Source organism: Neovison vison, chromosome 5 (assembly GCF_020171115.1).
Source record: "Neovison vison isolate M4711 chromosome 5, ASM_NN_V1, whole genome shotgun sequence".
Classification (NCBI taxonomy): domain Eukaryota; kingdom Metazoa; phylum Chordata; class Mammalia; order Carnivora; family Mustelidae; genus Neogale; species Neogale vison.
The window spans coordinates 37,751,884-37,779,278 of NC_058095.1; the positions used below are offsets into that span (position 1 = coordinate 37,751,884).

The 27,395-nt window shown below is 38.9% G+C and overlaps 1 protein-coding gene across 12 annotated transcripts in view; it reads left to right on the forward strand.

The window, feature by feature from the left end:
• TRIM37 (tripartite motif containing 37) overlaps window positions 1-27,395 on the forward strand; it is a 201,171-nt gene that overhangs the window by 42,641 nt on the left and 131,135 nt on the right. For 8 of the 12 annotated variants that reach the window (XM_044248560.1, XM_044248559.1, XM_044248567.1 and 5 more), the window contains exons 2-6: window positions 5,766-5,867; window positions 16,535-16,575; window positions 19,563-19,679; window positions 24,216-24,303; window positions 26,314-26,436. In XM_044248560.1, coding sequence (XP_044104495.1) covers window positions 5,766-5,867; window positions 16,535-16,575; window positions 19,563-19,679; window positions 24,216-24,303; window positions 26,314-26,436 — 471 coding nt within the window. Of the gene's footprint in view, window positions 1-3,356; window positions 3,802-5,765; window positions 5,868-16,534; window positions 16,576-19,562; window positions 19,680-24,215; window positions 24,304-26,313; window positions 26,437-27,395 lie in introns of those variants that run through there. The other 4 variants (XM_044248561.1, XM_044248565.1, XM_044248569.1 and 1 more) reach the window with 2 other exon arrangements.

A 27,395-nucleotide genomic window follows, 5' to 3' on the forward strand; every position in this document is an offset into this window, starting at 1 on the left:
GTGAAGCTGCCAATAATTTATTACTGTTAATGTTCTGGGAAATGCTGAAGTTATGTTAAATGGGAAGAGGGGAAGCAGAGATTTCAGTTTTATAATTAAGATTGGGCTTTGGAGTCTGAGATGTAAATAGCAGATTTTAAATTCTAGTTATGGGATCCTGAGCAAATCACTTAACTTCTGTGTGTCAGGATGACTAGAAGCACAATGAATGGTAAATTGTTTGAGTTTGATAATTAGTAATCCTTCAGTGAATATTTCTGTATATGTAATAAAAATGAGGCATTGAAAAGACTAGGAAAAACGCATCAAATATTCTGCAGGTTATAGAATTATACCTTCATATAATTAAAAATTTGTTATGAGCATTTTATTTGCCCATTAACAAACTTGCAATAGGTAATAAACAGGGTTGGGAGAGTAGCTTCAGTTAAAATTGTACTGTGCAGTTTGAATATTTAAAGAAAGAAAACTCCTATTTTTTAAGTTATAGAGAAATAAGTGACATTTCTTTTTTTTCCCCCAATTTATTTATTTTCAGAAAAACAGTATTCATTATTTTTTTACCACACCCAGTGTTCCATGCAAGCCGTGCCCTCTATAATACCCACCACCTGGTACCCCAACCTCCCCCCCCCACTTCAAACCCCTCAGATTGTTTTTCAGAGTCCATAGTCTCTCATGGTTCACCTCCCCTTCCAATTTACCCAAAAGCACATACCCTCCCCAATGTCCATAACCCTACCCCCCTTCTTAAGTGACTTTCAGTAACACATTTTCTTCAGTACTCAGGCAGTTAATATTAAGGAAGTTTTTATCCTGGAATGGCTCTGGGATGTGATGTTGATTGGTGGAATTAAAAAATAATAGCATCATACTACTATCATATCATAATACTAGTATCATAGCAAGATCCTGGAGTTTATCCTCTGTGACTTTCTTCACAGTTGTGTTTTAAGTGTTGGTTCTTTCCCTCAGTCCCCTGAAAACTGTTCTCTGCATACTTCTCTATAATATTCATTAGCTTCCCAAGTTTCATTTATTGACTCTTTGTGGATGATTCCCAGATATAACTTCTTCCATTAGATCTAGATACAAATTTCCAATAAAAATGTCTACCTGAATATTCAAATTGATTATGTCCCAAGTACTTCCTGATTTAATTTTGTCAGTGGGCACTGTTTTGTTACCTGGCATTAAAAAGTCTGCATCCCTTTATCTTCTTAGTCAATAAAATCTTCCTGAAATGTTCTTAGTATCCAACCTCCACTTTATCTTCACTTTTACTATCCTAATTTAGGTCTTTTATTTCTCACCTGGGTAATTATTTTCTATGTGACTATAGTGTTTTTAATGTCTTAAGTTGTAATACAAATTAATTTTATCTTTTAATACAAATTTAATTTTAGGAAATTAAAAAATACAAACAAGTATGTCTATTCTCCAGAAATTATCTGCAGTCTCTTCAGATGTTTGTACATATATGCAAATTAAAAATAATTTTTTTTTACAAAAATAAGTTGATACCATATGTTGTACTGCAGCTGCAATTAAGTTTTTTTATTATAAATATATTTTGGATATTTTCATGACATACATCTGCTATTCCTTTGAACAGCTGTAATCAATATATGGATATGCCATGATTTTTCCATTTTCTTATTGCTAGGCATTGATAAACTGTATAATAGATAAGTTAGATTTGTCCAGGCGTGGGTGGGGAAAGGCAGCTGGGTTGCCCCTAAGGAATTCTGATGGAGCAAGATCACAGGTTTCCCAGCTCTATGTGGTGGCTTAGCATCCTCCCTGGACTAAATTCTTTTTTGCTTAAATTAGCCAGAATCTGACTTTGTAGTTGCAACCGATGACCCCTAATTGTATAGGTTTTCCAGTTTTTCCATTATTATGAACTACTGCAATAAATCTAAATATTTTTGGGTTCTTGGGCAAATACACCTATTAGTAAAAATTTTAAAAAATATTTATCACATGTAATAATTTGTCTTATTTTTTCACTTTTCATTATTCCTTGAATCCCAAATACAATACTGTGTTCCACAAATTGCTTATTTTAAAAAATTTGTTTTAAAGATTTTATTTATGTATTTGACAGAGAAATGGCAAGAGAAGAAATACAGGCATGGGGAGAGGGAGAAGCAGGCCTCCCGCTGAGCAGGGAGCCAGCCGGGGGTCTCGATCCCTAGACACTAGGATCGTGATAGGAGCCGAAGGCAGGCGCCCCCAAATAATTTTTTTTAATTGAGGTAAAATTCACGTAACAAGATTAACCATTACCCATTATAAAAGTGTACAGTTGAGGGCGTTTTAGTGCAGATGGTGGCATGCAAACATCACGACCATAAATAATTTCTAGTTAAAAACCTTTTCAGTCCCAGATTAATCTTACTAAATTAAATCCCTGTCCATGCCTCGCATAGTATAAAGGAAACTGTTGCCCACTATTAGAAAGTCCAAATCTCTTGATACTTCAGAACTTTCAAGGTTATTGTTGATTCTTTACATGTTCACTCTAGATTGGATTAAGTGTAATAGTTTGCAATAAATCACAAAGGAAAAATTAAATACAAATTAAGAATTTGATGTAAACCCTTTGTTTCACCTTCAATTCCTGCTATCTTTAGACCTCGCATGACAGAAAATTTGTATAAAGAACACGCCAACATAGGAAAGCTGAACACAGTTCTTGCACTTTCCATAGTCCCATAGCTACAGCTCACCTAGGGCGACAAGAGATGCAATGTGGAGCGGTGCGGATCTGACCTGTACGGTTTGTGGCTCCATTCTCCCAACCCTGAAATGAGAAACTATACCGCTCTAGGCTTCACAGTCTGGAGCTCTGAGTCGGTGGGGCGGAAATCTCAAAATCTAGAGCCCGGGCTTCCTTCCAGGGAAAGAACCACTAGCCTCGAATCCTATCCACCACGGTTTCTTAAAGGTGCGGACCACAATCCACCTGGCCAAATCAGCGAGAGTGGCTGTTGAAGACGCTGATTTCGTGGAACAGCACTCTAGAATCAGAGTCTGAATACCTAGGGGCGTGGCTGCGGAGTCAGCGTCCCACCACCACTCCAGGTGGTTCCAGTCTTTGGCGCGCTAAATTTGAGACCGGTGGAGCGCCGCCCTTCTCGGGAAGTGGGCCGTGGAGGGGCGACTCGCATATTAGCCGCAAGCTCTCTGCCGCCTGCGCCTAACTGAGGCCAAAGGCACGCATCCCTGCGGCGGCTAGCAGCCAAATCTCGTGTGCGCCCCCGCACCGCGGGAACTTGTCGCCCGCCTCTCTTCACTCCGCGCCCCTAACGCAGCGTCCTGCGCGCATGCGCAGCGCGCCTTCCCTCGCCGCCTCGCCTTCAGCTACCCTGGTTACGGTTGGTGTTTGCGAATTCCCTGCAGCACCTTCTTCGCTGGAGACCAGCGCCGCTGGGCTCTAGCAGCAGTTCCTTACGCGCGCGCCCGCGTCACGTGGTGCGAGGCTGCCTCGCGGTTGCTGGCGGGCGGCTTAGCGGTGAGGAAGGAGCTGTGGCCACCGCTCGCCTTTCCCACTGCGCCCTAGGGCGGGTGCGCGGATAAATATGGCGAAGTGGGGGTAGCTGGCGCTGAACCCTACGCGATGGGGCGCGCAGGTGGGACGGTCGTCGGAGCCCCCTGACGTGGACGCCGGGCTGTTCTCGTTGGCTATTTGACTGGGCGACCTCGGGCCGGCGCCCGATAGGTCAGACCACGGACTCCGCGGGTCGTCGAGGGCCCCGCCGAGAGCCGGAGGCAATGGATGAACAGAGCGTGGAGGTGAGGCGGGTTGAGAAGGGTGGTGGTTAGTTTTCCCCCGCCACCCGCCGATCGTTCTTTATTTGGGGCTCCCTGTCCCAGTCCTCTCTCTAGTAGGGCACCCCCATCCTGACGCTGCTGCTGTGGTGAAGGCTGGCCCAGTGCGAAGGACGTGGTGTTAGGTCTGCAGCCCTCCAGGTGCCTTGTGTTCTGACCGTTTCCGAGGTGGTGCTTATCCTGGCGTTTCTGGATGTCTTCGCTCCGGTGCTCCTTCCCAGAGGGTTTTTGCAAACTGCAGCCTGGGCAGATGAAAAGTGCAAATTCATGAGAAATGCCGTGCACTTGCTACCAGTTCTTGCGAGTTCTTGCGGGGATCCAAAACTCCCTCCAAATGGAATCATTCATTCCCTCTCACCGGTACATTTTGCAGACTTCTGCCCTTCCTAAATTGAATGAAGATAGACAGTTATTATACTTTTTGTGGTTTTCCAAAACAGCCTATTCTTTTATATCTCACGCTTTTGAGTTGTGATTTCAAATGGTTGGGATATTTACGTAAAGGCCAGGAACATAAAAGAAGATTGCTTACTGGACGTAATTTTAAAAATAATTGTCAAATTTTGAACCATCTTAATACTGAATCTTCGCTTCTTAGTAAGCGGCAACTGTATTACTGGGCACTTCACTTGAAAGTAGTTCACCCAGTGGTCTTATTGTCCATCCCCCGCCAGCGTCTGCATCTCACAGGTTCTTTCTTGTTCTGCAGAGTCATGATTAGACTCGTGAGTAATTTTCTCTTTAATTCCTCATGCGAAAGTATTATAAAGGTTTTGTAGCGTTTTCTCGGTTTAGGAGAGTTTCATTCTCTTGGGATGGAGTAAGAATAAATGTGACTGTGGTAAAAATAAACTTGAAATGTACAATAACCTACATTTCATTCTGTTATTGTTACTTTGTCAGTTACTTCCTAAATGGTTTCACCTGGGGCTTGCAAATAACACTGTTTCTTCTATTTACTTTATTCTTTGCAAAGCCTTCATTGGGGCTACCACTAATATTCTCAATAGGGGCAGAATCTCAGGCTCAAATAAGATGCTAATTGGTTAGAGCATCAGGGCAGAAAGCCAGATTTCTGTATTCTGAATTAGTTTCTCTCATGGTCAAAATATACTGCCATTAGAATATGTATCTTTTCAAAAAAAATTTTTTTTTTAAATTTTAAAGGCATCTCACCCCCCTTAGGGAAATTGCAGGACAAATAAAAAGTTCATATTTTTCACTCATAGTCCAACTTTTTTTCTTTTGACTTTTCTTTCTTTTTTTAAAGTTTTTTGTTTTTTTGTTTTTGTTTTTGTTTTTTTTTTGAGAGAGAAAGAGAGCGAGCACACAAGCAAGGGGGAGCGGCAGAGAGAGAGGGAGAAGCAGGCTCCCGACTGAGCAGGGAGCCCAGTGGAGGGCGAGATCCCAGGACTCTGGGATCATGACCTGGGCCTGAGGTGGAGGCTTAACAGACTGAGCCACCCAGGTGCCCCCTGCCTTTATTTTTTTTACTGTTTTATATCATAAGCATTTTTTCTGTATCAAATAATTCAAGAAGTATTTCTAGAGACTATTAAAATCTATGTTAAGTGTCATAATTTTTTAAACTGTCATAATTTAGTATTTTAAAATTTGGGCTACAGCCACATTCTTGCCATTATAATTTATGCCTTATTGGAAATATTTGTGCATAAGACTGTGTTTGCATTTCATGCCCTTTCCTTAGAATAGAACCATTGTGAAGCTTAGAAAAGAGAAAGCACTTTTTCCAGGAGATTTTCTGAGGCACACTGGATTTTGACTAACCCAAGTACTGATGTGGAATTTTTTTGAAACAGATGATGTCAGCTCAAATAAATATAAATATTGAATGAATAACTTTAAGCATGCTTTTTACTTTTGATTCAGTATCTAACTCTCGTGGACCTTACATCTTTTATTTTCAGAGCATTGCTGAGGTTTTCCGATGCTTCATTTGTATGGAGAAGTTGCGGGATGCACGCCTATGTCCTCATTGCTCTAAGCTTTGTTGTTTCAGCTGTATCAGGGTAAGTTGTATTTCTTTTTACATGCTCTTGGTGTATATAGGACATGTTGTAAAAATTAACCATTTTGTTTTATCTTTTTAATTTTACATTTTGTGCCCTTTTCAAAAATATCATTTTTTTTTTAAGGTTTTTATTTATTTATAACAGAGATAGCGAGAGGGAACACAAGCATAGAGGGGCTTTATGGGGGCTCAATCCCAGGACGCTGGGATCATGACCTGAGCCAAAGGCAGATGCCTAATGACGGAGCCTACCCAGGCACCTCTTAAAGAATGTCTTAAATGAATGTTCCTTAATAGGGAGACCATCAGTGTATGTTACTCGGTACTGTGGAGGTTAATGATCAGATGATTACTGCTATGAAATGTCTAAAAATCAAAACCCACTCTAATTTTTTTAAAGACTTCATTCGAGAGTGGGCATACAGGTAGGGAGAGGGGAAGAGAGAGAAGGAGAAGCAGACTCCCCACTGAGCAGGGAGCCGTATGGGGCTGGATCCCAGTACCCTGGGATCATGACCTGAGCTGAAGGCGGATGCTTAACCGGCTGAGCCACGCAGGTGCCCCCCAAACCCACTGCAATTTTAGTATATTTACATTATTAAATAACAAGTACTTCTAAAGTGGTTGCCTGTACTGTGTTTGGGGTTGAGGAATTCTAAGATAATGGTGAAGTGCTTGCCCTTCTAAGATAATGGTGAGGAGCTTAAATCTCAGTGAGAGAATGGACTCTTTTTTTTTTTTTTTAAAGATTTTTATTTATTTATTTGACAGAGAGAAATCACAAGTAGGCAGAGGCAGGCAGAGAGAGAGAGAGGGAAGCAGGCTCCCTGCTGAGCAGAGAGCCCGATGCGGGACTCGATCCCAGGACTCTGAGATCATGACCTGAGCCGAAGGCAGCGGCTTAACCCACTGAGCCACCCAGGCGCCCGAGAATGGACTCTTGATATTTGAAGAATGTATAGTGTCAAAAGAGGCACTAACAAACTGCTATGAGATTCAAGAGGTAGAGTTGATACTGTTAGAGTAAGGTGGAGAAAAAGCTAGTAATGGGTTCAGGGGCTAAGATTAAAATCCTATAATGTTACAGTTATAAGAGACTTTAGAGATTAATCCATTGGCTTTAAAGCTTAAATGTAGGTGAGCTCCTCAAACAAAATTGTGAGGAAGCCTAAGATGTGAAACAGAAGAATTTCTTTTGGTGTGTGTTGGTGGGGGATTCAGTAGCACATATGCAGATCACAGTTGAAACCTTTCCTGCCCCCATACTCTTAGTAGATTATGTCCTTTACTGAGAAAATCAAAACCACCTAACATGCTTTTCACCTCAAAATTTCTCTGTGGTTCTTTATTCCTACCTAAGGAAGATAGATCTCCCTTTGTCGAGAGTACTATCTGGATCACATAAATTATTTGCTTCTAGTCACACGGCTAGCAAATAATAGAGCTGGATTTGAATCCAGGAAGTCTGGCTCTAGATCCTGTCTACTTTGCCACTACACTGTGTGCAAAAGACCTAGGTTTACATATCATCCTAGTTCTCCCACTCATAAACTGAGAAACTCAATTTTTATTAGCCTGTTTCCTCATAGAATGAGGTAACAAGATTTATTTCACAGGATAGTGGTGGCATTAAATGAGATAAAAGGTAATTTAGGGCGCCTGGGTGGCTCAGTGGGTTAAGCCGCTGCCTTCGGCTCCGGTCATGATCTCAGGGTCCTGGGATCGAGTCCCGCATCGGGCTCTCTGCTCTGCAGGGAGCCTGCTTCCTCCTCTCTCTCTCTCTGCCTGCCTCTCTGCCTACTTGTGGTCTCTCTCTGTCAAATAAATAAATAAATAATCTTTTAAAAAAAAAAAAGGTAATTTAGAAACTGTAAAGTACTGTCCACTTGTAAGGAGTTAAAATTTTATTGTTAAAATAGCAACTAACCTGTCATTTGTTTTATAAACAGTGAAGCTGAAACTAGGGAAATTAGGTAATTGGCCTCTATCAGTGTAGTTAATTAAGTGGTAGAGTCTGTGTCTGAGCTTGGCTGTTTTGATGAAGGTCCAGTATATGGATGACCTGTGAATATTACCTAAACCTTATTGATTCTTCATTTCTTCATCGTTAATTCCATCTAGTCCTTAAAGCCATATATTTTTTAATATTGCTGCTGGCATCCTATACTTAGAAGTGTTTGAGAAAATTTCATTTACTTTGGGAAATTTGATTTACTCTTGCCGGTTTAACTATGATCTTTGTGTGTATGGCTTTTAAATCTATTCCTTTGGCATATACCTTCCAGCATCTTGACTGTTGTTCCAGATCAAATTCTGTTTTTTCAAATTGATCCTTTTTGACTTTTTGTTCTGTTCTGCCAGTCTCTCAAACTTGAAACCCTTTACACCAATGATTTTTAAGTTTTGTCAGTTATTATCTCCTGTTGTCACTTATATCTGTCCTACCTATCTATTTTTTTTTTAAGGTTTTATTTGAGAGCGAGTGAGTGAATACGAGCATGAGCAGGTGAGGGGCAGAGGTAGAAGCAGACTCTTGGCTGAGCAGGGAGCCTGACACAGGTTCCATTTCAGCATCCTGGGATCATGACCTGAGCTGAAGTCAGATGCTTAACTGACTAAGCCACCCAGGTGCCCTGGTACCTATCTATTTCTATTATTACCATCCTAGTAGAGAAATACAGACATTTATTATCTTGTGCTTAGATAATTATAATTACCTTTTAATTGATATGTCTTGAGTCTTCTATATCTCTGGTTCATTTTATATCCTGTTGCCCTATTGACGTTTTCCAGTAATGTTATTGTTTTTTTCCTTCTCAAGCCTCAAATTCATTGTCTGAATCTCTTAGAATATTACCTTTATATTCAGACCACCTGGATAATCTGGTTCTAAACTTTCTTTCTAAAGCTGTCTCAGTTCCCGAATGTACCATAGATGTGTTTGTTCATTCAGCACATCTTAATTATATGCCTACTTGGAGTTAAGCATTGACATCCCAGGGAGTTGACTTATTTAATAGTTTATTTATAGACAAAAAGGTAAATAGACGCATGTTAGATACCAGTAAGTGCTGTGAAGAAAAATGAAACTGAGTAAGGTATAGAGTGGGGACTTTGAGGAGGATACGGGCAGGTTGTTAGTTATTTTAGATAGAGTGGTCTGGGAAGGTCTCTGAGGAGATGACATTTGAGCAGAGACCAGAATGGAATGTGGGAATGATGTGAAGATCTAGGGGAAGAAAGTCCCAGGCAGAGAAGTCAGAAGAGGCAAAGGCCCTGAGAAAAAGCAAAGAAACCAGTTGGCTGGAGCAGAGTGGGAAGAGGGAGATGGAAAGTTGAGTTTGGAGATGTAACTTAGTTAGGGCCTTGATAAAGACCTTGGATTTTATTTTAACTGTGATGGTGACCCTTGAAAGCTTTTGAATGATACAAAATAATTTTCAAAAACTATCACTTTGGCTGGGTGTAGAAAGTGGACTGCAGGCAAGTGGGAGAAGAAGTGAGGAGACTAGTTGGGATGTGTTCTATTAGTGAGGGGTGAATGATGATTTAGACTAGAATGCTAACAGTGGAGGTGGTGAAAAATAGGGCAATTCTGGATATGTTTTGAAAGTAGAGCCAATAGGTTTGCTTAAAGATGGGACACGAGGAAAGTTTTATACAACATTTGGATGAATTAATGGTTTTCTATTCTGAGATAGAAGAAATTTGGAGAAGGACAAGGTGAGGTTGAGTAGATTGTAGGTATACAAGTTTTTTTGTTTTGGTTTTTTAAGATTTTATTTGAAAGAGTGAGAGCAAATGTGCATGAGTGGAGTGGAGGGGCCGAGGGAGAGGGAGAAGCAGACTCCCCCCTGAGCAGGGATCAACATGGAGCTCGATCCCAGGACCCTGGTATCATGACCTGAGCCAAAGACAGACATTTAACAGACTGAGCCACCCAGATGTCCCATTTTTTGGACCTTTATATAAATTGAGTCTTACAGTCTGTTTTCTCAGGTGTCTGGATTTTTTCACTCATCAAAATTAGAAATCTATCTTGTGTGGATCAATAGTATTCCTTTTTATTGCTGAGCAGTAGCAGCCCATTGTATGCATATGCCATAAATTGTTTATCTGTTCACCTGTTGATGGACAAAGGGGTTGTTTCTAGTTTTTGGCATTTATACAGAAAACTGATATGAACATTTTTTTAAAGATTTATTTTATTTGGGGCGCCTAGGTGGCTCAGTGGGTTAAGCCTCTGCCTTCGGCTCAGGTCGTGATCCCAGGGTCCTGGGATCGAGCCCCGTGTTGGGCTCTCTGCTCAGCGGGGAGCCTGCCTCCCCCCTACCTGCCTCTCTGCTTACATGTGATCTCTGTCAAATAAATAAAATCTTAAAAAAAAAAAAAAAAGATTGATTTGACAGCACGCAAGCTTGCAAGGTGAGGGTCAGAGGGACAGGGAGAGATAAATTTCAAACAAACTCCCTGCTGAGCATGGAGCCTGTCTTGGGGTTCAGTCTCATGACCCTAAAATCATGACCCAGTCTGAAATCGAGTCAGATGCCTGACTCACTGAGCCAGCCAGGCACCCCAGTAACATACTGTAGTTTTGTAGTAAATTTTGAAATCAGGAAATTGAGTTCTATAATTTTTTTAAAAATTGAAATAAATTGACATAAAAAAGTTTTAGGCTGGGGTGCCTGGGTGGCTCAGTGGGTTAAGCCTCTGCCTTCGGCTCAGGTCTTGGGATTGAGCCCCATATCGGGCTCTCTGCTCAGCAGGGAGCCTGCTTCCCCCTCTCCTTCTACATGCCTCTCTGCCTACTTGTGATTTGTCTCTCTCTGTCAAATAAAATCTTTAAAAAAAAGTTTTAGGTGCATAAGATCACTTTCAAGATAGTTTTGGTTCTTTGAGGGTCCTTTAAAATTCCATTTCAATTTTAGAATGGGTTTTTCTACTTCTGTAAAAAGTATCATTGGGGGGCGCCTGGGTGGCTCAGTGGGTTAAGCCGCTGCCTTCGGCTCAGGTCATGATCCCAGGGTCCTGGGATCGAGTCCCGCATCGGGCTCTCTGCTCAGCAGGGAGCCTGCTTCCTCCTCTCTCTCTCTGCCTGCCTCTCTGCCTACTTGTAATCTCTCTCTGTCAAATAAATAAATAAAAAATCTTTAAAAAAAAAGTATCATTGGGATTTTGATAGGAATTATGTTGATTCTGTAGATTGCTTTGGGTGGCATTGTCATTTTAACAATATTAAATCTTCTAGTGCATGAACATGGGATGTCTTTCCATTTATTTAGGACTTCTTTCATTTCTTTCAGTGGTGTTTGTAGTATTCCTTGTATAAATCTTCAAATCCTTGGTTAAATTTATACCTAGGTATGAATTCTTCATTCCTAGCATATAGAAATGTAAGTTTTTATTTTTTTATTTTTTTAAATTTTTTTAAAAGATTTCTATTTATTTAGAGAGAGAGAGAGACAAAGTGAGAGAGAGCATGAAAGGGAAGGTCAGAGGGAGAGGCAAACTCCCCATGGAGCTGGGAGCCCGATGTGGGACTTGATCCCAGGACTCTGGGACCATGACCCGAGTCAAAAGCAGTCGCTTAACCAACTGAGCCACCCAGGTGCCCCTAGAAATGTAAGTTTTTAAAAAAATATATTTAATGTTTAATGTTGTTGATTTTTGTGTTCTGCAGTTTTGGTGAATTTGCTTATTAGCTTTAACAGTTTTTTTGTGGAATTTTTTGTGGACTCTTTAAGGTTTTCTGCTGACAAGATTATGTCATTGCCAACAAATAATTTTACTTTTCCAGTAGGGATGCTTTTTATTTCTTGCTTAGTTGCGCTTGGTGAAATTTTCAGTATTGTGGTGGATAGAAGTGGTGAAAATGGACATCCTTGTCTTTTTCCTGATTTTAAGGAAAAAGTTTTTATTGTTTCACTATTGAGTATGATATTCACTCTGGATTTTTTAAAGATTTTATTTATTTATTTGACAGAGAAACAGCAAGAGAGGGAACCCAAGCAGGTGGAGTGGCAGAGGGAGAAGCAGGCTTCCTCTGAGCAGGGAGCCTGACATGGGGCTTGATCCCAGGACCCTAGGATCGTGACTTGAGCTGAAGCCAGACACTTAATGACTGAGCCACCTAGGCACTTCCCCTCCCCCTGCCCCTGGATTTTTTTAAAGTATGGTCTTTATCAAGTTGAGAAAATTCTCTTCTCTTTTTCTTGAGTGTTTTTATCAAGAAAGGATATCAGATTTTGTCAGAGGCCTTTTCTATATCAATTGAGTTGATTGTGTCTGTTTATTCCTTCACTTTATTAATGTGCTGTATTATCTTGAATGATTTTTATATGTTGAAGTGTCCTTGCATTCCAGGAGTAAATCCCACTTGGTCATGCTATCTAGTCTTTTTAATATACTCTTGAATTCAGTTTGCAAAGCTATTGTTGAGAATTTCCCTAGCACAATTTTGCAGAGTAGGTATGTTGATTTCTCTTGTTTCATATGAGTAAACTTGAGCTCAGTCATATGTCTGGTATCATGTAGCCGTTAAGTGCCAGAGCTAGAAGTCAGACTCCGGTCTGAATATTGTCTAAAGCTTGTGATTCTTCCATTTTAATGGAGAGAAATTCTTAAAGTGAATATGGGACATTGCTATAGTATAATATTTATTTTCTTTAATAATCATTGTACATAATATTATATCACTGGTTCTTACCTTTCATTTTGGTTTGGGAGAAATGCGGGTTTTCCCTAAGTATTAAAATAACCATATTTATTTTATGATTAAGTTAGATTGTGGAGTATAAGGTAAAAGTGCCACGAGTATTCAGAGATGGGAAAGATCACTAACCTGGGATAGGTAGGAAAGTTTTGTGGACATAATTAGTGGGCATTTCCGTGTGACAGCACATGGAGGAAAGGGGCATATTAGGAAATACAGAAGTATGCCTAGAGTGGTGTATAGTGCAGCAGCAAGCCTGTTTTGACTGGAATGGAGAGACATATTTAAAAATATGGGCAGAGATTGTTGGGAAGATGGCAGAATAGGAGGATCCTGGGCTCACCTCTTATAGCTGGCTGCCTAGAGAATACCCACATCAGCATAAATAATCCAGAAAGTGACCTGAAGACTGGCAGAACAGACTCCCCCAGCCGGATATAGACAAGAGGCCACAACAAAGAGGGTCCGTCCCCTCCAATTAGCTCTTGGCAGGATCTCATCAAAGCAGTGCCACAGGCCTGGCTGTGTGCAGGCAGTCCAAACAAGGGCCAGCACCACTCCAAAGTGAGTCCTGCTCCATGGAGAGGGAAGGAAAACCACACATCAGTCTGACTGTGACCCTAGCACTGGGCTGGGAGGCAGCTGGTCTGACTCTAGGCCCCACCCATCAATACAAGCTTGTCAGAGAACAACACAGGAAAAGTGTCCTGCAGGTTGATGCTACTTCATCTCTGACAAATACCTGGTCTGACTCAACTCAAGCCCAAGGCAGTCCCAGACTGGCCCACTAACACCATAGGTACCAGACTTGCCCACAACAGGCAGAGAGCCACTGCAGACTGGACTGAAGGCAAACACAGCTTGGCCACAACAGTAGGACACCCCTGTAGCAACACATATAGGAGTCACCCTGGAAGCACCATTTTCTCGTGGAAAGGCATTGCCCTGTGGGGCACTACAGGACCTTTTCATAAAGCTACTACTTTTACGTGCAGGAAACATAGCTGACTTTTTTAACACATAGAAACACACAGTAATAGACAAAATGAAGAGACGGAGGAATATGTCCCAGATGAAAGAACAGAACAAAATCATAGCAAGAGACCTAAACTGAATGGAGGTAAGTAATATATCTGATAGTGAATTTAAAAGTATTGTTCATAAAGATACTCGCTAGAATTGAGAAGGGAGTGGAGGATCTCCAGGAGACCCTCTACAAAGAGATGAGAAACCTAAAAAAGAACCAATTAGAGATAATGAACTCACTAAATAAAATTAAAAATAGACCACCTGGAATAAATAGCAAACAAGAGGAAGTAAAAGAATGGATTAGCAACCTGGAGGACGGAGTAATGGAAAATAATCAAGCTGAGCAATGAGAGGGGAAAAAACAATATCCAAAATGAGAACAGACCCAGGAAACTCAGTGACACTGTCACATATAACAGTTGTGTGATAGGGATTGCATAGAGAAGAGAGAGAAAAGGGGGCAAAAAATTTATTTGAAGAATTAGTGGCTGAAAATTTCCTGAATCTGGGGAAGGAAAGAGCAATCCAGATCTAGGAGGCATAGAGGGCCCCCAACAAAACCAACCCAAAGAGGTCTGCACCAAAACACAAAGTAGATAAGATGGCCAAAAGTAGTGATAAAGAGAGGACTTTAAAAGCAGCAAGAGAATGGAAAGCAGTTACATAGAAGGGAAACCCCATAAGGCTATCAGTGGATTTTTTTCAGCAGAAACTTTGCAGGCCAGAAGAGAGTGGCATGATATATTCATAATGCTAAAAGGAAAAAAATCTGCAACCAAAAATACTGTGTCCAATAAGGCTTTCATTCAGAATAGGAGGAGAAGTAGGGTTTCCCAGAAACAAGTTAAAGGAATTCATGACGAGGAGCGAAACCAGCCACATTCCTATCACACACAGTGGCATCACCCTCTGAGTCCCAAATCCATAGTCCAGCAGCTGCCCTTCTGCCCGAGTCAGCGTGCACTGTCGGCTACCTGCTCAGTGCAAGTAAACACACACTTTCACCTCAGAATGACACATTGAAGAACAATACATACAGCATGATTCTGGTTACTAAAACACCTCTATCCCCCAAATGAAAAATAAAAATATGGACTGGTTATTCCCTATCACTCCCAACATTTTTTTTTTTAAGATTTTATTTATTTGAGAGAGCGCTCACGTATAAGCTGTGTAGGGGAAGAGACAGAAGGAGAGTGAGGGGGAAGAATCTGAAGCAGACACCATGCTGAGCACAGAGTCTGACATGGGGCTCCCTCTCACAACCCTGAGATCATGACCTGAGCTGAAATCAAGAGTTGTATGCTTAACTGACTGAGCCACCCAGGTACCCCATTCCCAACTTTTATAGAGCTTATGGTGTAGCAGGGCAGAGGAGACCCAACAAATAAGTTAGGGTAACAAAGTGGTATAAGTACAGGTTGCTGTGGTAATCTGTAGAGAGTCAGGGCAAGCTTTCTGGAGGATGTGATGTATAAACTGAAATCTAAAGGATGAGTAGGAATAATATAGTTGAAGAGTGGTGTTGAAGAATATCCTGGGCAGAGAGAGGAGGCTTAACCTTGTTGGATCCCCTAGAGTGAGGTAGATGATGAAACTAGAGGGGTGTGGGCTGAAACCTGCCCTAAAAGAGTACTATGGATTTAGCAGAGCATTTTTTGAGAGGACAAAACCTGACCCAAATCTTAGGTTTGCTGAGGGACCGAATGATCAAGGTTATTAAGAACAGAGAAATCCTTTTGTGTCATTTTCTTTTTCTTCCAGCTTTATATTCTTTGCTGTGAAGTATCCTTCTCTTTATTATGTTTTATTTTTTATAATTCTTTAAGGTTTCCTTGGAAGTTTCATTTCTGAGTTAATTATTTGACTTTAAAAGCTTGTGTTCTTTTATAGAAGTAGAAAGGGATAAATAGAAGTAACAGCCATGGGGAGTACATAGGTATGAGATTATGTTTAGTTATTTACCTTGAAACCTTTACTAGTCAATTAAAACATTTAATATTTAATCAAAAAACTATTGTTTTTGGAAAGGCATTCAGAAAATCTTAGTATCTCCTTTGTATATGATATAAAACTCTTTCCTATCCGATAATAATTAAAACAATTACATTAATAAAATTTGAAGCTTAGTAGAGATAATGCTTTCTTATAAAAGCTTTTTATAATTGTGAAGAAACCAAATTATGCAGATATTACATTACTGAACTATAGAACTCTTTTAAAACATAAAGTTTTGTATTCCTTATTCATATTTTAGGTCTGATTTATATATCCATATTATGTATTCTTCAAAATTAGTTTACTTTTCAGAAAGGAATTTAATAGCACCTTAGACTTTCTGAGGGATTTTTTTTTAAAGATTTTATTTATTTATTTGACAGAGAGAGATCACAAGTAGGCAGAGAGGCAGGCAGAGAGAGAGAGAGAGAGAGAGAGGAGGAAGCAGGCTCCCTGCTGAGCAGAGAGCCCGATGCGGGACTCGATCCCAGGACCCTGAGATCATGACCTGGGCCGAGGGCAGCGGCTTAACCCACTGAGCCACCCAGGCGCCCTTTCTGAGGGATTTTATGAGAGGTTAGTTAGAAGTAAATCATCACTGGTTTATTTTTAGAGTGATGGTTACTCTGTCATTGTTTTGTGAAGATTATCAACATCTTCATTGTGAGATCCAGATAGTCTTAGAATCACTTTCTTTCCTATGAAAAAATAGCTTCTTAACTATTTTGGAATGAGTTCTGTCCCTTTGAAAATTTGTCCCCATCATGATGGTAATGAGGAGATAGTAGATTGCTATTTCTATAAGTACCTTTATAATTAATACAGGCACTAGAGAGTTAAACTCATTAAATTTGGTATATAAGTAGTATGTACAAATTAAAATAATGATGTTTCTATAATCAAAATCTAATTTTCTACCTCCTTAGCGCTGGCTGACAGAACAGAGAGCTCAATGCCCTCATTGCCGGTAAGTGATTTTCTATGATTATTTGTGAATTTGGAAAAAAGTAAGGTGTTGGGATTAGAGTATGCCATAATATTCAGAGTTTTTTTGCATCTTGCTACATTACTCCCCGTGAATACAGCGAAAGAAAATAAGCACTCTGTCTAGATAAAGAAATGCAAACTAAGTTATTTGACTCAGAATTATGTAGAATGGATTACATTATTTACCTTCTTTTAGAGAAGCATTGTGTAACAACTTTTTGTAATTAAAATTGAAGTTTTCTGTTTCCTTAGTGGGGGTGAGAAATTTTTTAAAAAAAGATTTATTTGAGAGCATGAACCTGCATGGGCGGTGGTTGGGGTAGAAAGAGACAGAATCTCAAGCAACACTCCATGCCTAGTGTGAGCTGAACAGAGCTCAAACTCATGACCCTGACTGAGGTCGTGACCTGAGCTGAAATCAAGAGCTGGATGCTTAACTGATTGAGCTACCCAGCTGCCCCTAAGTTGCAAGTTTTCGTTAATAAGATAAATACAATAATAAGCCTTCTATTTCTGATACTCCCTGCCTGATCTTTTCATTAAATAACATTTTCAAAAGAAATGGTTAGATTTCATATCTATTCTTTTAGACATTTTTCTAGGAGTATACTGATATATATACATATAAATTTATTCTTGAAACACAAATGATATAATACTACTCTGGATTCTTTTTTTTTTTTTTCATATAAAGTATGGTGGGACTTTCCCTGATGATAAGTATATATGTATCATTTTTAAAGAAGTGTGAGTAATCACTCTATGACTGTATGTTGATTTTCTTATGCTTATATTCAGAGACATTTGGGTGGTTTCCATTTTTGGTTTTTTTATATAATGATGCCAGATTACATGAAAAGAAATTATATACATTATATAATGATGCCAGATTACATGAAAAGAAATTCCTTCCTAATAATAAATACAAAATTGCCTTTTTCTCACATTCTTGCCAATACTGATTATTAGTCTTTTTTTGGTCATTCCATTAAATGAAAAAAGGGATCTCATTTTTAATACCCTTTTTAAATTATTGAAACTGAGCACTTTTCAAAACATTTAGCTACTTATATTTCTTTTTTGCTTACACCACCTCTTCACCTCATTTGATTGCACATTTTCATTTATTGTTTACTTTTTCATATTCTTTTTAAAAATTTTTTTTGGTTTTTAAAAGATTTTATTTAATTATTTATTTGATAGAGAAAGATCACAAGTAGGCAGAGGTCGGCAGAGAGAGAGTGGGGGGGAAGCAGGCTCCCTGCAGAGCAGAGAGCCTGATGCGGGGCTCGATCCCAGGACCCTGGGATCATGACCTGAGCTGAAGGCAGAAGCCTTAACCTACTGAGCCACTCAAGCGCCCCTTCATATTAACTCTTAAGAAAACCAGCACTATCAAATAGAACTTTCTGTAATGATGGAAATGTTCTATAGCATTGCTGTCCACTAGATACATTGGCAGTTGAGACTTGAAATTTGTCTGGTGTGACTGCAGTGAAATTTATTCTTATTTAATTTGAATTAATTTGGATTTCTTAATTTTTTATAAAGATTTTTAAAAAAAATTATGACAGAGATAGCGAGAGAGGGAATGCAAGCACAGGGTAGCTGGAGAGGGAGAAGCAGGCTCCCCGCTGAGCAGGAAGCCTGACTGATAGGGGACTTTATACCAGGACCAGGCAGATGCTAAATGACTGAGCCACTCAGTTAAGCCACCCACACCCTTAATCTGAATTTTGAATAGTCACGTGTGACTTGTGGCTATCATTTTGGACAGTATAATTTTAGGCTGAGGAATTAAGAATTCAGTCTGTAATCTGGATCTTTTTTTGTAATTGACGTATTAAGGTAAAAATAAGTTGCAAACCATACTTTTCATTGAGTCTGTTGTTTTAGTAGTTTAGTAGTATTGTTGTTTAGTAGTATATGGTATGAATATACTACTATATATAATATGGTGTATATAATATGGTATATATAATATGGTATGAATGATTGTTAGCTCTGTTTTGAGGAATGTTTGTTAGATAATTTCTTTTTTTATGACTGTCTTCCATCACTCTGTATGATGTCCTCAAGGTTTATGCATACTGTAGCATAGGTCAGAGTTTCATTCCTTCTTAAGGCTGATGAATATTTCCATCGTGTACATGTATCACTTTTTTTTTTTTAAGAATGATTTATTTATTTACTAAAGACTTTATCTATTTATTTGACAGAGATCACAAGTAGACAGAGAGGCAGGCAGAGGGGGTGGGGGAAGCAGGCTCCCTGCTGAGTAGAGAGCCTGATGCGGGGCTCGATTACAGGACCCTGAGATCATGACCTGAGCCGAAGGCAGAGGCTTATTAACCCACTGAGTCACCCAGGTGTCCCTGATTTTTTTTTTTAAGATATTATTTATTTATTTGACAGACAGAGATCACAAGTAGGCAGAGAGGCAGGCAGAGAGAGAGGAGGAAGCAGGCTTCCTGCTGAGCAGAGAGCCCAATGCGGGGCTCAATCCCAGGACCCTGAGATCATGACCTGAGCTGAAAGCAGAGGCTTTAACTCACTGAGCCCCCCAGGCACCCCAGTATCACATTTCGTTTATCCGTTCATCTGTCAATGGACATTTGGATTGCTTCCACTTTGGGGCTTATTGTGAATCGTGCTGCTATGATCATGGGTGTTCATCTTTTCTAGAACTGCCTTCAATTCTTTTGTATATATACCCAGAAATGGTATTGCCGGATTATATGGTAATTGTATTTTTAATATTTTGAGGTGTAGTCGGCAAATAAAATTGTTAAGGTACTTAAAGTATACAACGTGATGATTTGATATTATGTATACATTGCTAAAAGTTTCCCTCTATTGATTTAATTAACACTCATCGTCTCACATTATTACCTGTGGAATGTGCTTATATTAAAAAATAGTCTCAAAGTCTTGAATCAGAGTATATGTACATATTTTTTTTTCCAGTGCTCCACTCCAGCTGCGAGAACTAGTAAACTGTCGTTGGGCAGAAGAAGTAACACAGCAGCTTGATACTCTTCAACTCTGCAGTCTTACCAAACATGAAGAAAATGAAAAGGACAAGTATGCCCTCAATTTCTTTGTTCAAGTATTTCATGGATGTTGCCATATGTTTTTTTTATTTTTTAAGTTTTTATTTATTTATTTGACAGAGTGCAAGCAGGAGGAGTGGGGGAGGGAGAAGCTCCCTGCTGGGCAGGGAGCCAGACTCTGGGCTCCATCCCAAGACCCTGGGATCATGATCTGAGCCAAAGACAGATATTCAACTGACTGAGCCACCCAGGCTTCCCTACTATATGTTATCTTAATGACACTATTGAAAGTTTCTCTCTCAACTGACTGAGCCATCCATGCACCCCTACCATGTGTTATCTTAATGACACTATTGAAAGTCTCTCTTTTGTTTTATAGGTAAACACTTAAGTATTTTTCTTCTGGCATGGTGTGGGTATCACTGTTTTGAAAGACCCTTCTAACTCTTGATTGGCTTCTTTTATGAGAGCCTCTAATAAGAGGAGTGCAACTGCTAGAGGCCTGCTGGCCCCTCTTGCCTTGGTTTGCTATAGGTGTATATGGGCCACCGATAAAGAATTGTTCTGATAAATTTCCTATATTGTAAGAGCTGTGTTCTAAATTTGGTAGTGTGGAAATCAGGCTAAATGAGCTTCCAGATAGTATCTAATATGCTGTTTTTTATACTTTTATTTCCTTTTGATATTCAGATTACTTACAAATGAGAAATATAAAATGTAGACCTGTTAAGGTATTTGAGCTCTGTGTACTTCATTAGTGAAGCTTTTTTTTTCTTTTTTAAAAATTTATTTATTCTATTAGAACACACAGGGGAAGGGACAGAGGGAACAGGAGAAGGAGAGAAGCAGATTCCACACTGAGCGTGGAGCCTGACACAGTGCTCAGTCTCATAACCGTGAGATCATGACCTGAGCTGAAATTAAGATTTGTACGCTCAACCTACTGAGCCACCTAGGTGCCTCTAGTGAGAAGCTTTTTCAGAAATGCAACAGTGTGTCTCCCCCCCCCCCCCGCCTTTTTTTTTTAAGGTTTTATTTATTTGAGAGAGAGAGCACAGAGGGAGAGGGAGAGAGAGAAGCAGACTCTCCACTGAGCAGGGAGCCCAATGTTGGGCTCAGTCCCAGGACCCTGAAACCATGACCTGAGCCAAAGGCAGACGCTTAACTAACTGAACCATCCAGGTGTGCCCCAGTGTGTGTCTTTTATAGGCAACAGAGTTTATTTATTTGACAGAGAGCACAAGTAGGGGGATCAGCAGGCAGAGGGAAAGGGAGAAGCAGGCCTCCTACTGAGCAAGGATTCCAATATGGGGCTTGATCCCAGGATCCTAGGATCATGACCTGAGCTGAAGGCAGATGCTTAACCAGCTGAGCTACCTATGAGTCCCAATTTTTTAAAGTGTATTAAAATACACATTGTATAAAATTTACTTAACCATTTTTAAGTTTACAGTTCAGTAGGTGTTAAACATATTCACATTGTGTACTAGTCCCCAGAACTTATTCGTCTTGCAAACCTGAAGCTCTCTACCCATTAAACAATAACTCCCCATTTCTCCTACCAACCCAATGGTGGCATCACCATTTCACCTTCTGTTTCTGTGAGTTTGACTATTCTAAATTACTCATGTAAGTAAAATCATAGAGTTTTGTGTTTTTGCTACTGTCTTCTTTGACTTTACATAATGTTTATATCAGAATTTCATTCCTTTCTAAAGCCGATTAATAATCCATCATGTATATTTATCACATTTTGTTTTATCCATCTGTTGATGGACATTTGGATTGCTTCTACTTTTGGGCTGTTGTGAACCGTGCTGCTATGATCAAGGGTGTTCATCTTTTCTAGACCTTAGCTCAATTTTTTCTTTTTCTTTTCTTTTTCCTTTCCTTTCTTTCTTTCTTTCTTTTTTTTTTTTTTTTTTTAAAGATTTTTAAGTAATCTTTACCCCACAATATGGAGCTCAAGATCAGGAGTTGCACACCCTACTGGTTGAGCCAGCCACACACCCCTTTTTTAGATATATACCCAGCAGTGATATTGCTAGATTATATAGAGTTCTGTTTTAAATATTTTGAAGAATTTCTATACTGTTTTCTATGGCCGCTGCACCATGTTACATTCTCACCAGTGGTGTATAGGATTCCAGTTTCTTCACATTCTTGCCAACACTTGGTTATTTTTTTGATGGTAACCATCCTAATGGGTATGAGGAAATACCTTGTGGTTTTGATTTGCATTCATCTGATGATTTGAATGTTGAACATTTTTCATAATGTTTATTGGTTTTTTGTACATTTTTGGAGAAGTAGGTCTGTTAAGTCCTTTGCCCATATTTTAATTGTGCTTTTGGGTTTTTTTGTTGTTGTTATTGTTGTTTTTCTGTTGTTGAGTTGTAAGAGTTCTTTATTATATTTTGGATATTAACTCCTTATCAGATATGTGATTTGCAAATGTGGTCTCTTACTCCATTGATTGCCCTTTCACTTTGTTTATTGTGTCCTTTGATGTATAGAAGTTCTAATTTTTTAAAGATTTATTTATGTATTTTATTTTATTTTATTTTATTTTTTTTTTAAGATTTTATTTTATTTATTTGAGAGAGAGAGACAGTGAGAGAGAGCATGAGCGAGGAGAAGGTCAGAGGGAGAAGCAGACTCCCCATGGAGCTGGGAGCCTGATGTGGGACTCGATCCCGGGACTCCAGGATCACGCCCTGAGCCGGAGGCAGTCGTTTAACCAACTGCGCCACCCAGGCGTCCCTATTTATGTATTTTAGAGGGTGTGCAAAAGTGAGAGAGGGAGAGAGAATTCTCATGCAGAGACTCTCCTGCAGACTCACTGAGCTCGGAGCCCAACGCAATGCTTGATCTCACCACCATGAGATCACAAACTGAGCTGAAACCAAGAGTTGGATGCTTAACTGAGTGCAACATCCAGGCACCCCAGAAGTTTTAAATTTTGATATAGTTCAGTTTATTTTTGGCTCTGTTGCCTGTGCTTTTGGTGTCACGTTTAAGAAATAATTTTTGAAATCCAGTATCATATAGCTTTTCTCCTGTGTTTTCTTCTAAGAATTACATTATATGAAAACATACAAAATGTATATTCATTTGCAAATCTTTTGTTGTAGGATCAAAGTCTTATCTTTGATTAGGTCTTATGACCTGTTTTGAGTTAAATTTTGCATATGATAAAAGCTAAAGTGTTTTGTTTGCTAGGGTTGCCATAACAATACCACAGGATGGGTGGCTTAATAACAAATTTATTTTCTCATGATTTTGGGGCTGGAAGTTTGGTTTCTGATGAGGCCTTTCTCTCTGACTTGGTTTAAGTCTCTTCCTCGCTGTGTCCTCACAGGGCCTTTTCTCTATTTGTGCACACTTCTGTTACCTTTATCTTCTTGGACAGCCCAGTTTTGTTGGGTTAGGATACCACCCTTAGGATCTTGTTTAACCTTCATAATCTTCTTAAAGGCCTGCTCTCTAAATACATTTATATTAGGACTTCAATATAGGAATTTGGGGAGGATACAGTTCTTTTCATAACCAGATGCAAATTCACATTTTACTTGTGGATATCCATTTTAAGGGGAAACTCATTTAAAATTGAGTTCATTTTTTATGCAGGTATGGTATCGCATTATACAGTTCCATGTGTCTTGATTATTGTTAGCATTGGCCATATGTGGGGCAAATTTTGTATATGTATACATGTTCATGTAGGTATAGACTCATAATGGGATTTGCTCAAAATGTAGTATGATAGAACATCTATAGTGATGCAAGAAAATGATCTATTTATGCATTATTTAATTAATCTGCATTTTTCACAATTGTAAAGTCTATAAGTTAATGAAACAATATTAAAATTTTTGTATGTACATGTGCTTCTTTTAGCTTAATTTCTAGAAGAATGGAATGCATTTTATATATGTTTCCTGAGATACAATCATTTAAAATTGACTGACCTCAGGGCGCCTGGGTGGTTCAGTGGGTTGGGGCTTTCGGCTTGGGTCATGGTCCCGGGGTGCCTGGGATCGAGCCCCGAATCGGGCTCTCTGCTCGGCAGGGAGCCTGCTTCTCTTTCTGCCTGCCTCTCTGCCTACTTGTGATCTCTGTCTGTCAAATAAATAAAATATTAAAAAAAAATTGACCTCAATCAGAAAAACAATTATCATATGATCTCTCTGATAGGAGTAATTTGAGAGGCAGGGCAGGGGTTGTTGGGGGTAGGGAAGAAAAAAAATGAAACAAGATGGGGTTGGGAGGAAGACAAACCATAAGAGACTCTTAATCTCACAAAACAAACTGAGGGTTACTGGGGGGTGTGGGTGGGTAGGGATAGGGTGGCTGGTTTATGGACATTGAGGAGGGTATGTGCTAGGGTGAGTGCTGTGAAATGTTTAAGTCTGATGTTTCACAGACTTGTACCTCTGGGCAAATAACACCGTATTTGTTAATTAAAAAAACAAAATTGACCTGTTTCCCAAACTTAGGAATTTGTTGAAGTAATTACGTTATAATTTAATTTATTTAAACTATGTTTTCTTTTCATAATATATAGATGTGAAAATCACCATGAAAAACTTAGTGTATTTTGCTGGACTTGTAAGAAGTGTATCTGCCATCAGTGTGCACTTTGGGGAGGAATGGTAAGCAGAAAAAATTTAGCATATTACTTTTAGCTAGAAATACTTGTTTTAGATAGAAAGTAATATTTTACTGTGCTTATAGAATGAAATTTAAATGCATCTGATTTATAGCAGAGGTAACATACCACAGCCTTCCTTTGTAGGAGATGTTGCTGTGGAATGTATGACCACTTACATAAATATTTTAATTGAAAACATATAAAATGTATATTCACTTGCAAATCTTTTGTTGTAGGATCAAAGTCTTATCTTTGATCAAAGGCCAGTTGATATGTCCTGGCCATACCAGTTTGGTTTTCTTTAAAATGGAACAACAACTTTCAGTATTGTGAAATAATACGAATGCAAAAATTTGGATCCTTATGGGTTTTTTTTCTCTCTCTATTCTAATTCAAAAGTAGTTCTTTAAGGCATTTTACCTTTTATCAGGTCTAAAATATTCAAGTTAGTTTTCCTGGAAACAGCTTTTTATTTCACAGTTGTATCTTTTGTTTAACTAATACTTAATTAAACTGTATACTTATGTAATAGGTACAATTAGTGTAAAAAAGCTTGAAAATAAACATAATAGGTTCTTGGTGGGGAGAGTTAGTTATAGTGGGAGCAGAAGTTGCTAGACAACTAGACATATCTGTTAGCAATAAGAATTGATCATTCTTGGGGTGTCTGGGTAGCTCAGTCGGTTAGGCATCCATCTTAGCTCAGGCCCTGAGCTGGGTTCCATGCCAGGTATGGGGACTACCTTAAAAAAAAAAAAAAAATCATGGGCCGCCTGGGTGGCTCAGTGGGTTAAAGCCTCTGCTTTCAGCTCAGGTCATGATCTCAGGTTCCTGGGATCGAGCCCCGCATCGGGCTTTCTGCTCAGTGGGGAGCCTGCTTCCCCCTCTCTCTCTGTCTGCCTCTCTGCCTACTTGTGATCTCTGTCTATCAAATAAATAAATAAAACCTTAAAAAAAAAAATCATTATTTGGGCTTTGGCATAGTTTAGGAAGAGAATGACAGGCATCTTGGTTGAGTAGAGTTCAATTCAGAGAGTGTTCTGTTAAGATTTGAAAACTAATGTGATACGTAGAAAAAAATTGAATTCTTACAATTTAGTACTTAAATATTAACATATGTAACTATGTTAATATTAATATAATGTTTATATACTATATATAATATGTTAATATTAATAATAACATAAATAGTAAGAAGCAGTGGAAACATTCTTTTTCATATTTAAGTGGACAGGCAAAAATCTATATCTTTTTTTATCTTCAAGACCATGGTTAGATGCTTTGGTTGGACAAGACCATTCTGGGAAGAACTTAACTGTTAATAGGCAGTTTGTTTCTTTCTTCCTTCCTTCCTCCTTCCCTCCCTCCCTCCCTCCCTTTCTCTCTTTCTCCCTTATTCCCCTCCCTTTTTCCCTCCCTTCCTTCCTTCCTTCCTTCAGATTTATTTGTTCATTTTAGAGAGAGAGAAACAGCATAAGTGGGAGAGGGAGAGAGAATTCTAAGCAGACTCCATGCTGAGCACAGAGCCCTATGCGGGGCTTGATTTCATGACCTCAAGATCATGACTTGAGCTGAAATCAAAAGTGGGATGCTTAACTGACTGAGCCACCCCGTCATCCAGGAAGGAGTTAATTTTGCAAAGGCTTAGTGAAAAGAACTATAAGAATATGAAAAAAGCTAGTGCTGACCAAGAAGAGAGTGGCAAATAAAGTTGTGTCATATGGTTTGAGCCATGGTTAAAGATTTTGGTTCTTTCTGATGAATATAGATTTCTAGATTAAGTGTAAATGTTTATTGCTAAAGTTTTTTTATCTGCAGTCTTTAAGGATTTCCTACATGGGCCAAGTGATTTTAAGTAAGTTCTCCTTGATTTTAACAGTAAAGACAGCCAAAAAAATTTCTTTTGAAAATATTTACCACTTTATTAATACCCATGGAGTGTTGGTAAAGAAGTAGAATTGGTTGAGGTAAAAGAAAATGTTCTAAAACTATTTTTTATTAATTTAAATAGCATGGTGGACATACCTTTAAACCTTTGGCAGAAATTTATGAGCAGCATGTTACTAAAGTGAATGAAGAGGTAGCTAAACTTCGTCGGCGTCTCATGGAACTGATCAGCCTAGTTCAAGAAGTGGTAAGACTGCTACTGAAAGATCATTTTCCATTTTATAGTCTAGCCTATGTAATATATGTTTTTTATAATATGAATCAATTATGTTGAAATCAAGATTTGAAAATCTGTAAGATACATTTATCGTCCTTTATACCAACTTCAAACTAGCTGAGGAATTTGTATCCAAACTCCTGGCCTGTTCCACATTTGGAGCCAGAGAATTTCCTTTTCTTAAGCAGAAATAGAAAATGAATGTGTTAAATAAGTTTGTTTGATACAGAGTCAGTAATTGACTCTTAAACAGTAAGTATTGACTTTTGCAAAGTAATTAAATCATTCATTCTTTGGACCCTCAGCTTTTGGGGGGTGTTTTTGCTACCAGTGAATGAGCTATTTCTGATGTTTTGAATTAGAACTCTTTGGAATTGAAAGAGTAATATTTAACCCTACTCTTCAGATACTTTATGGGTCAAACAGCTTTGGTGAGGTATTTACCATTTGTAATATTATTTATATGGGGAAATGTAATAAGTTTTAAACATTTAAGTACTGAATATACTTTTGGAATTTATTTTGTTTAAAGGTGCCAGAATGGTAGTTACAACTAATGAGGTTTGAGGACCATCCCTAACTTAAGATGTCTTCATTTTATCCTTTCAGCAATCAAGGTTCTATAGCCTTTCTTATATAAAAAGTAATATGAGTTGCATGTATGCTACCTACAAAGTAATTTTAGAATGTAAACAAGTTGAATGACTTCCCTTCGGACTTCTCTATCTTTTTTTCTATTACTTTTTTTTGACAACATAATTTGGTCAGTAGGGAGGGTGTTCTAGCATTGAAATTCTCATTGTTTGTATTTATAATAACAATAAGTATAGGAAAGATTGTTTTCTACTTCTGGTGGTATGCTTTTATGAAATCTGCAATGTACTCTGCAATCTTTCTTCTGAAAAAATTTAAAACTACGTAAACTAGAG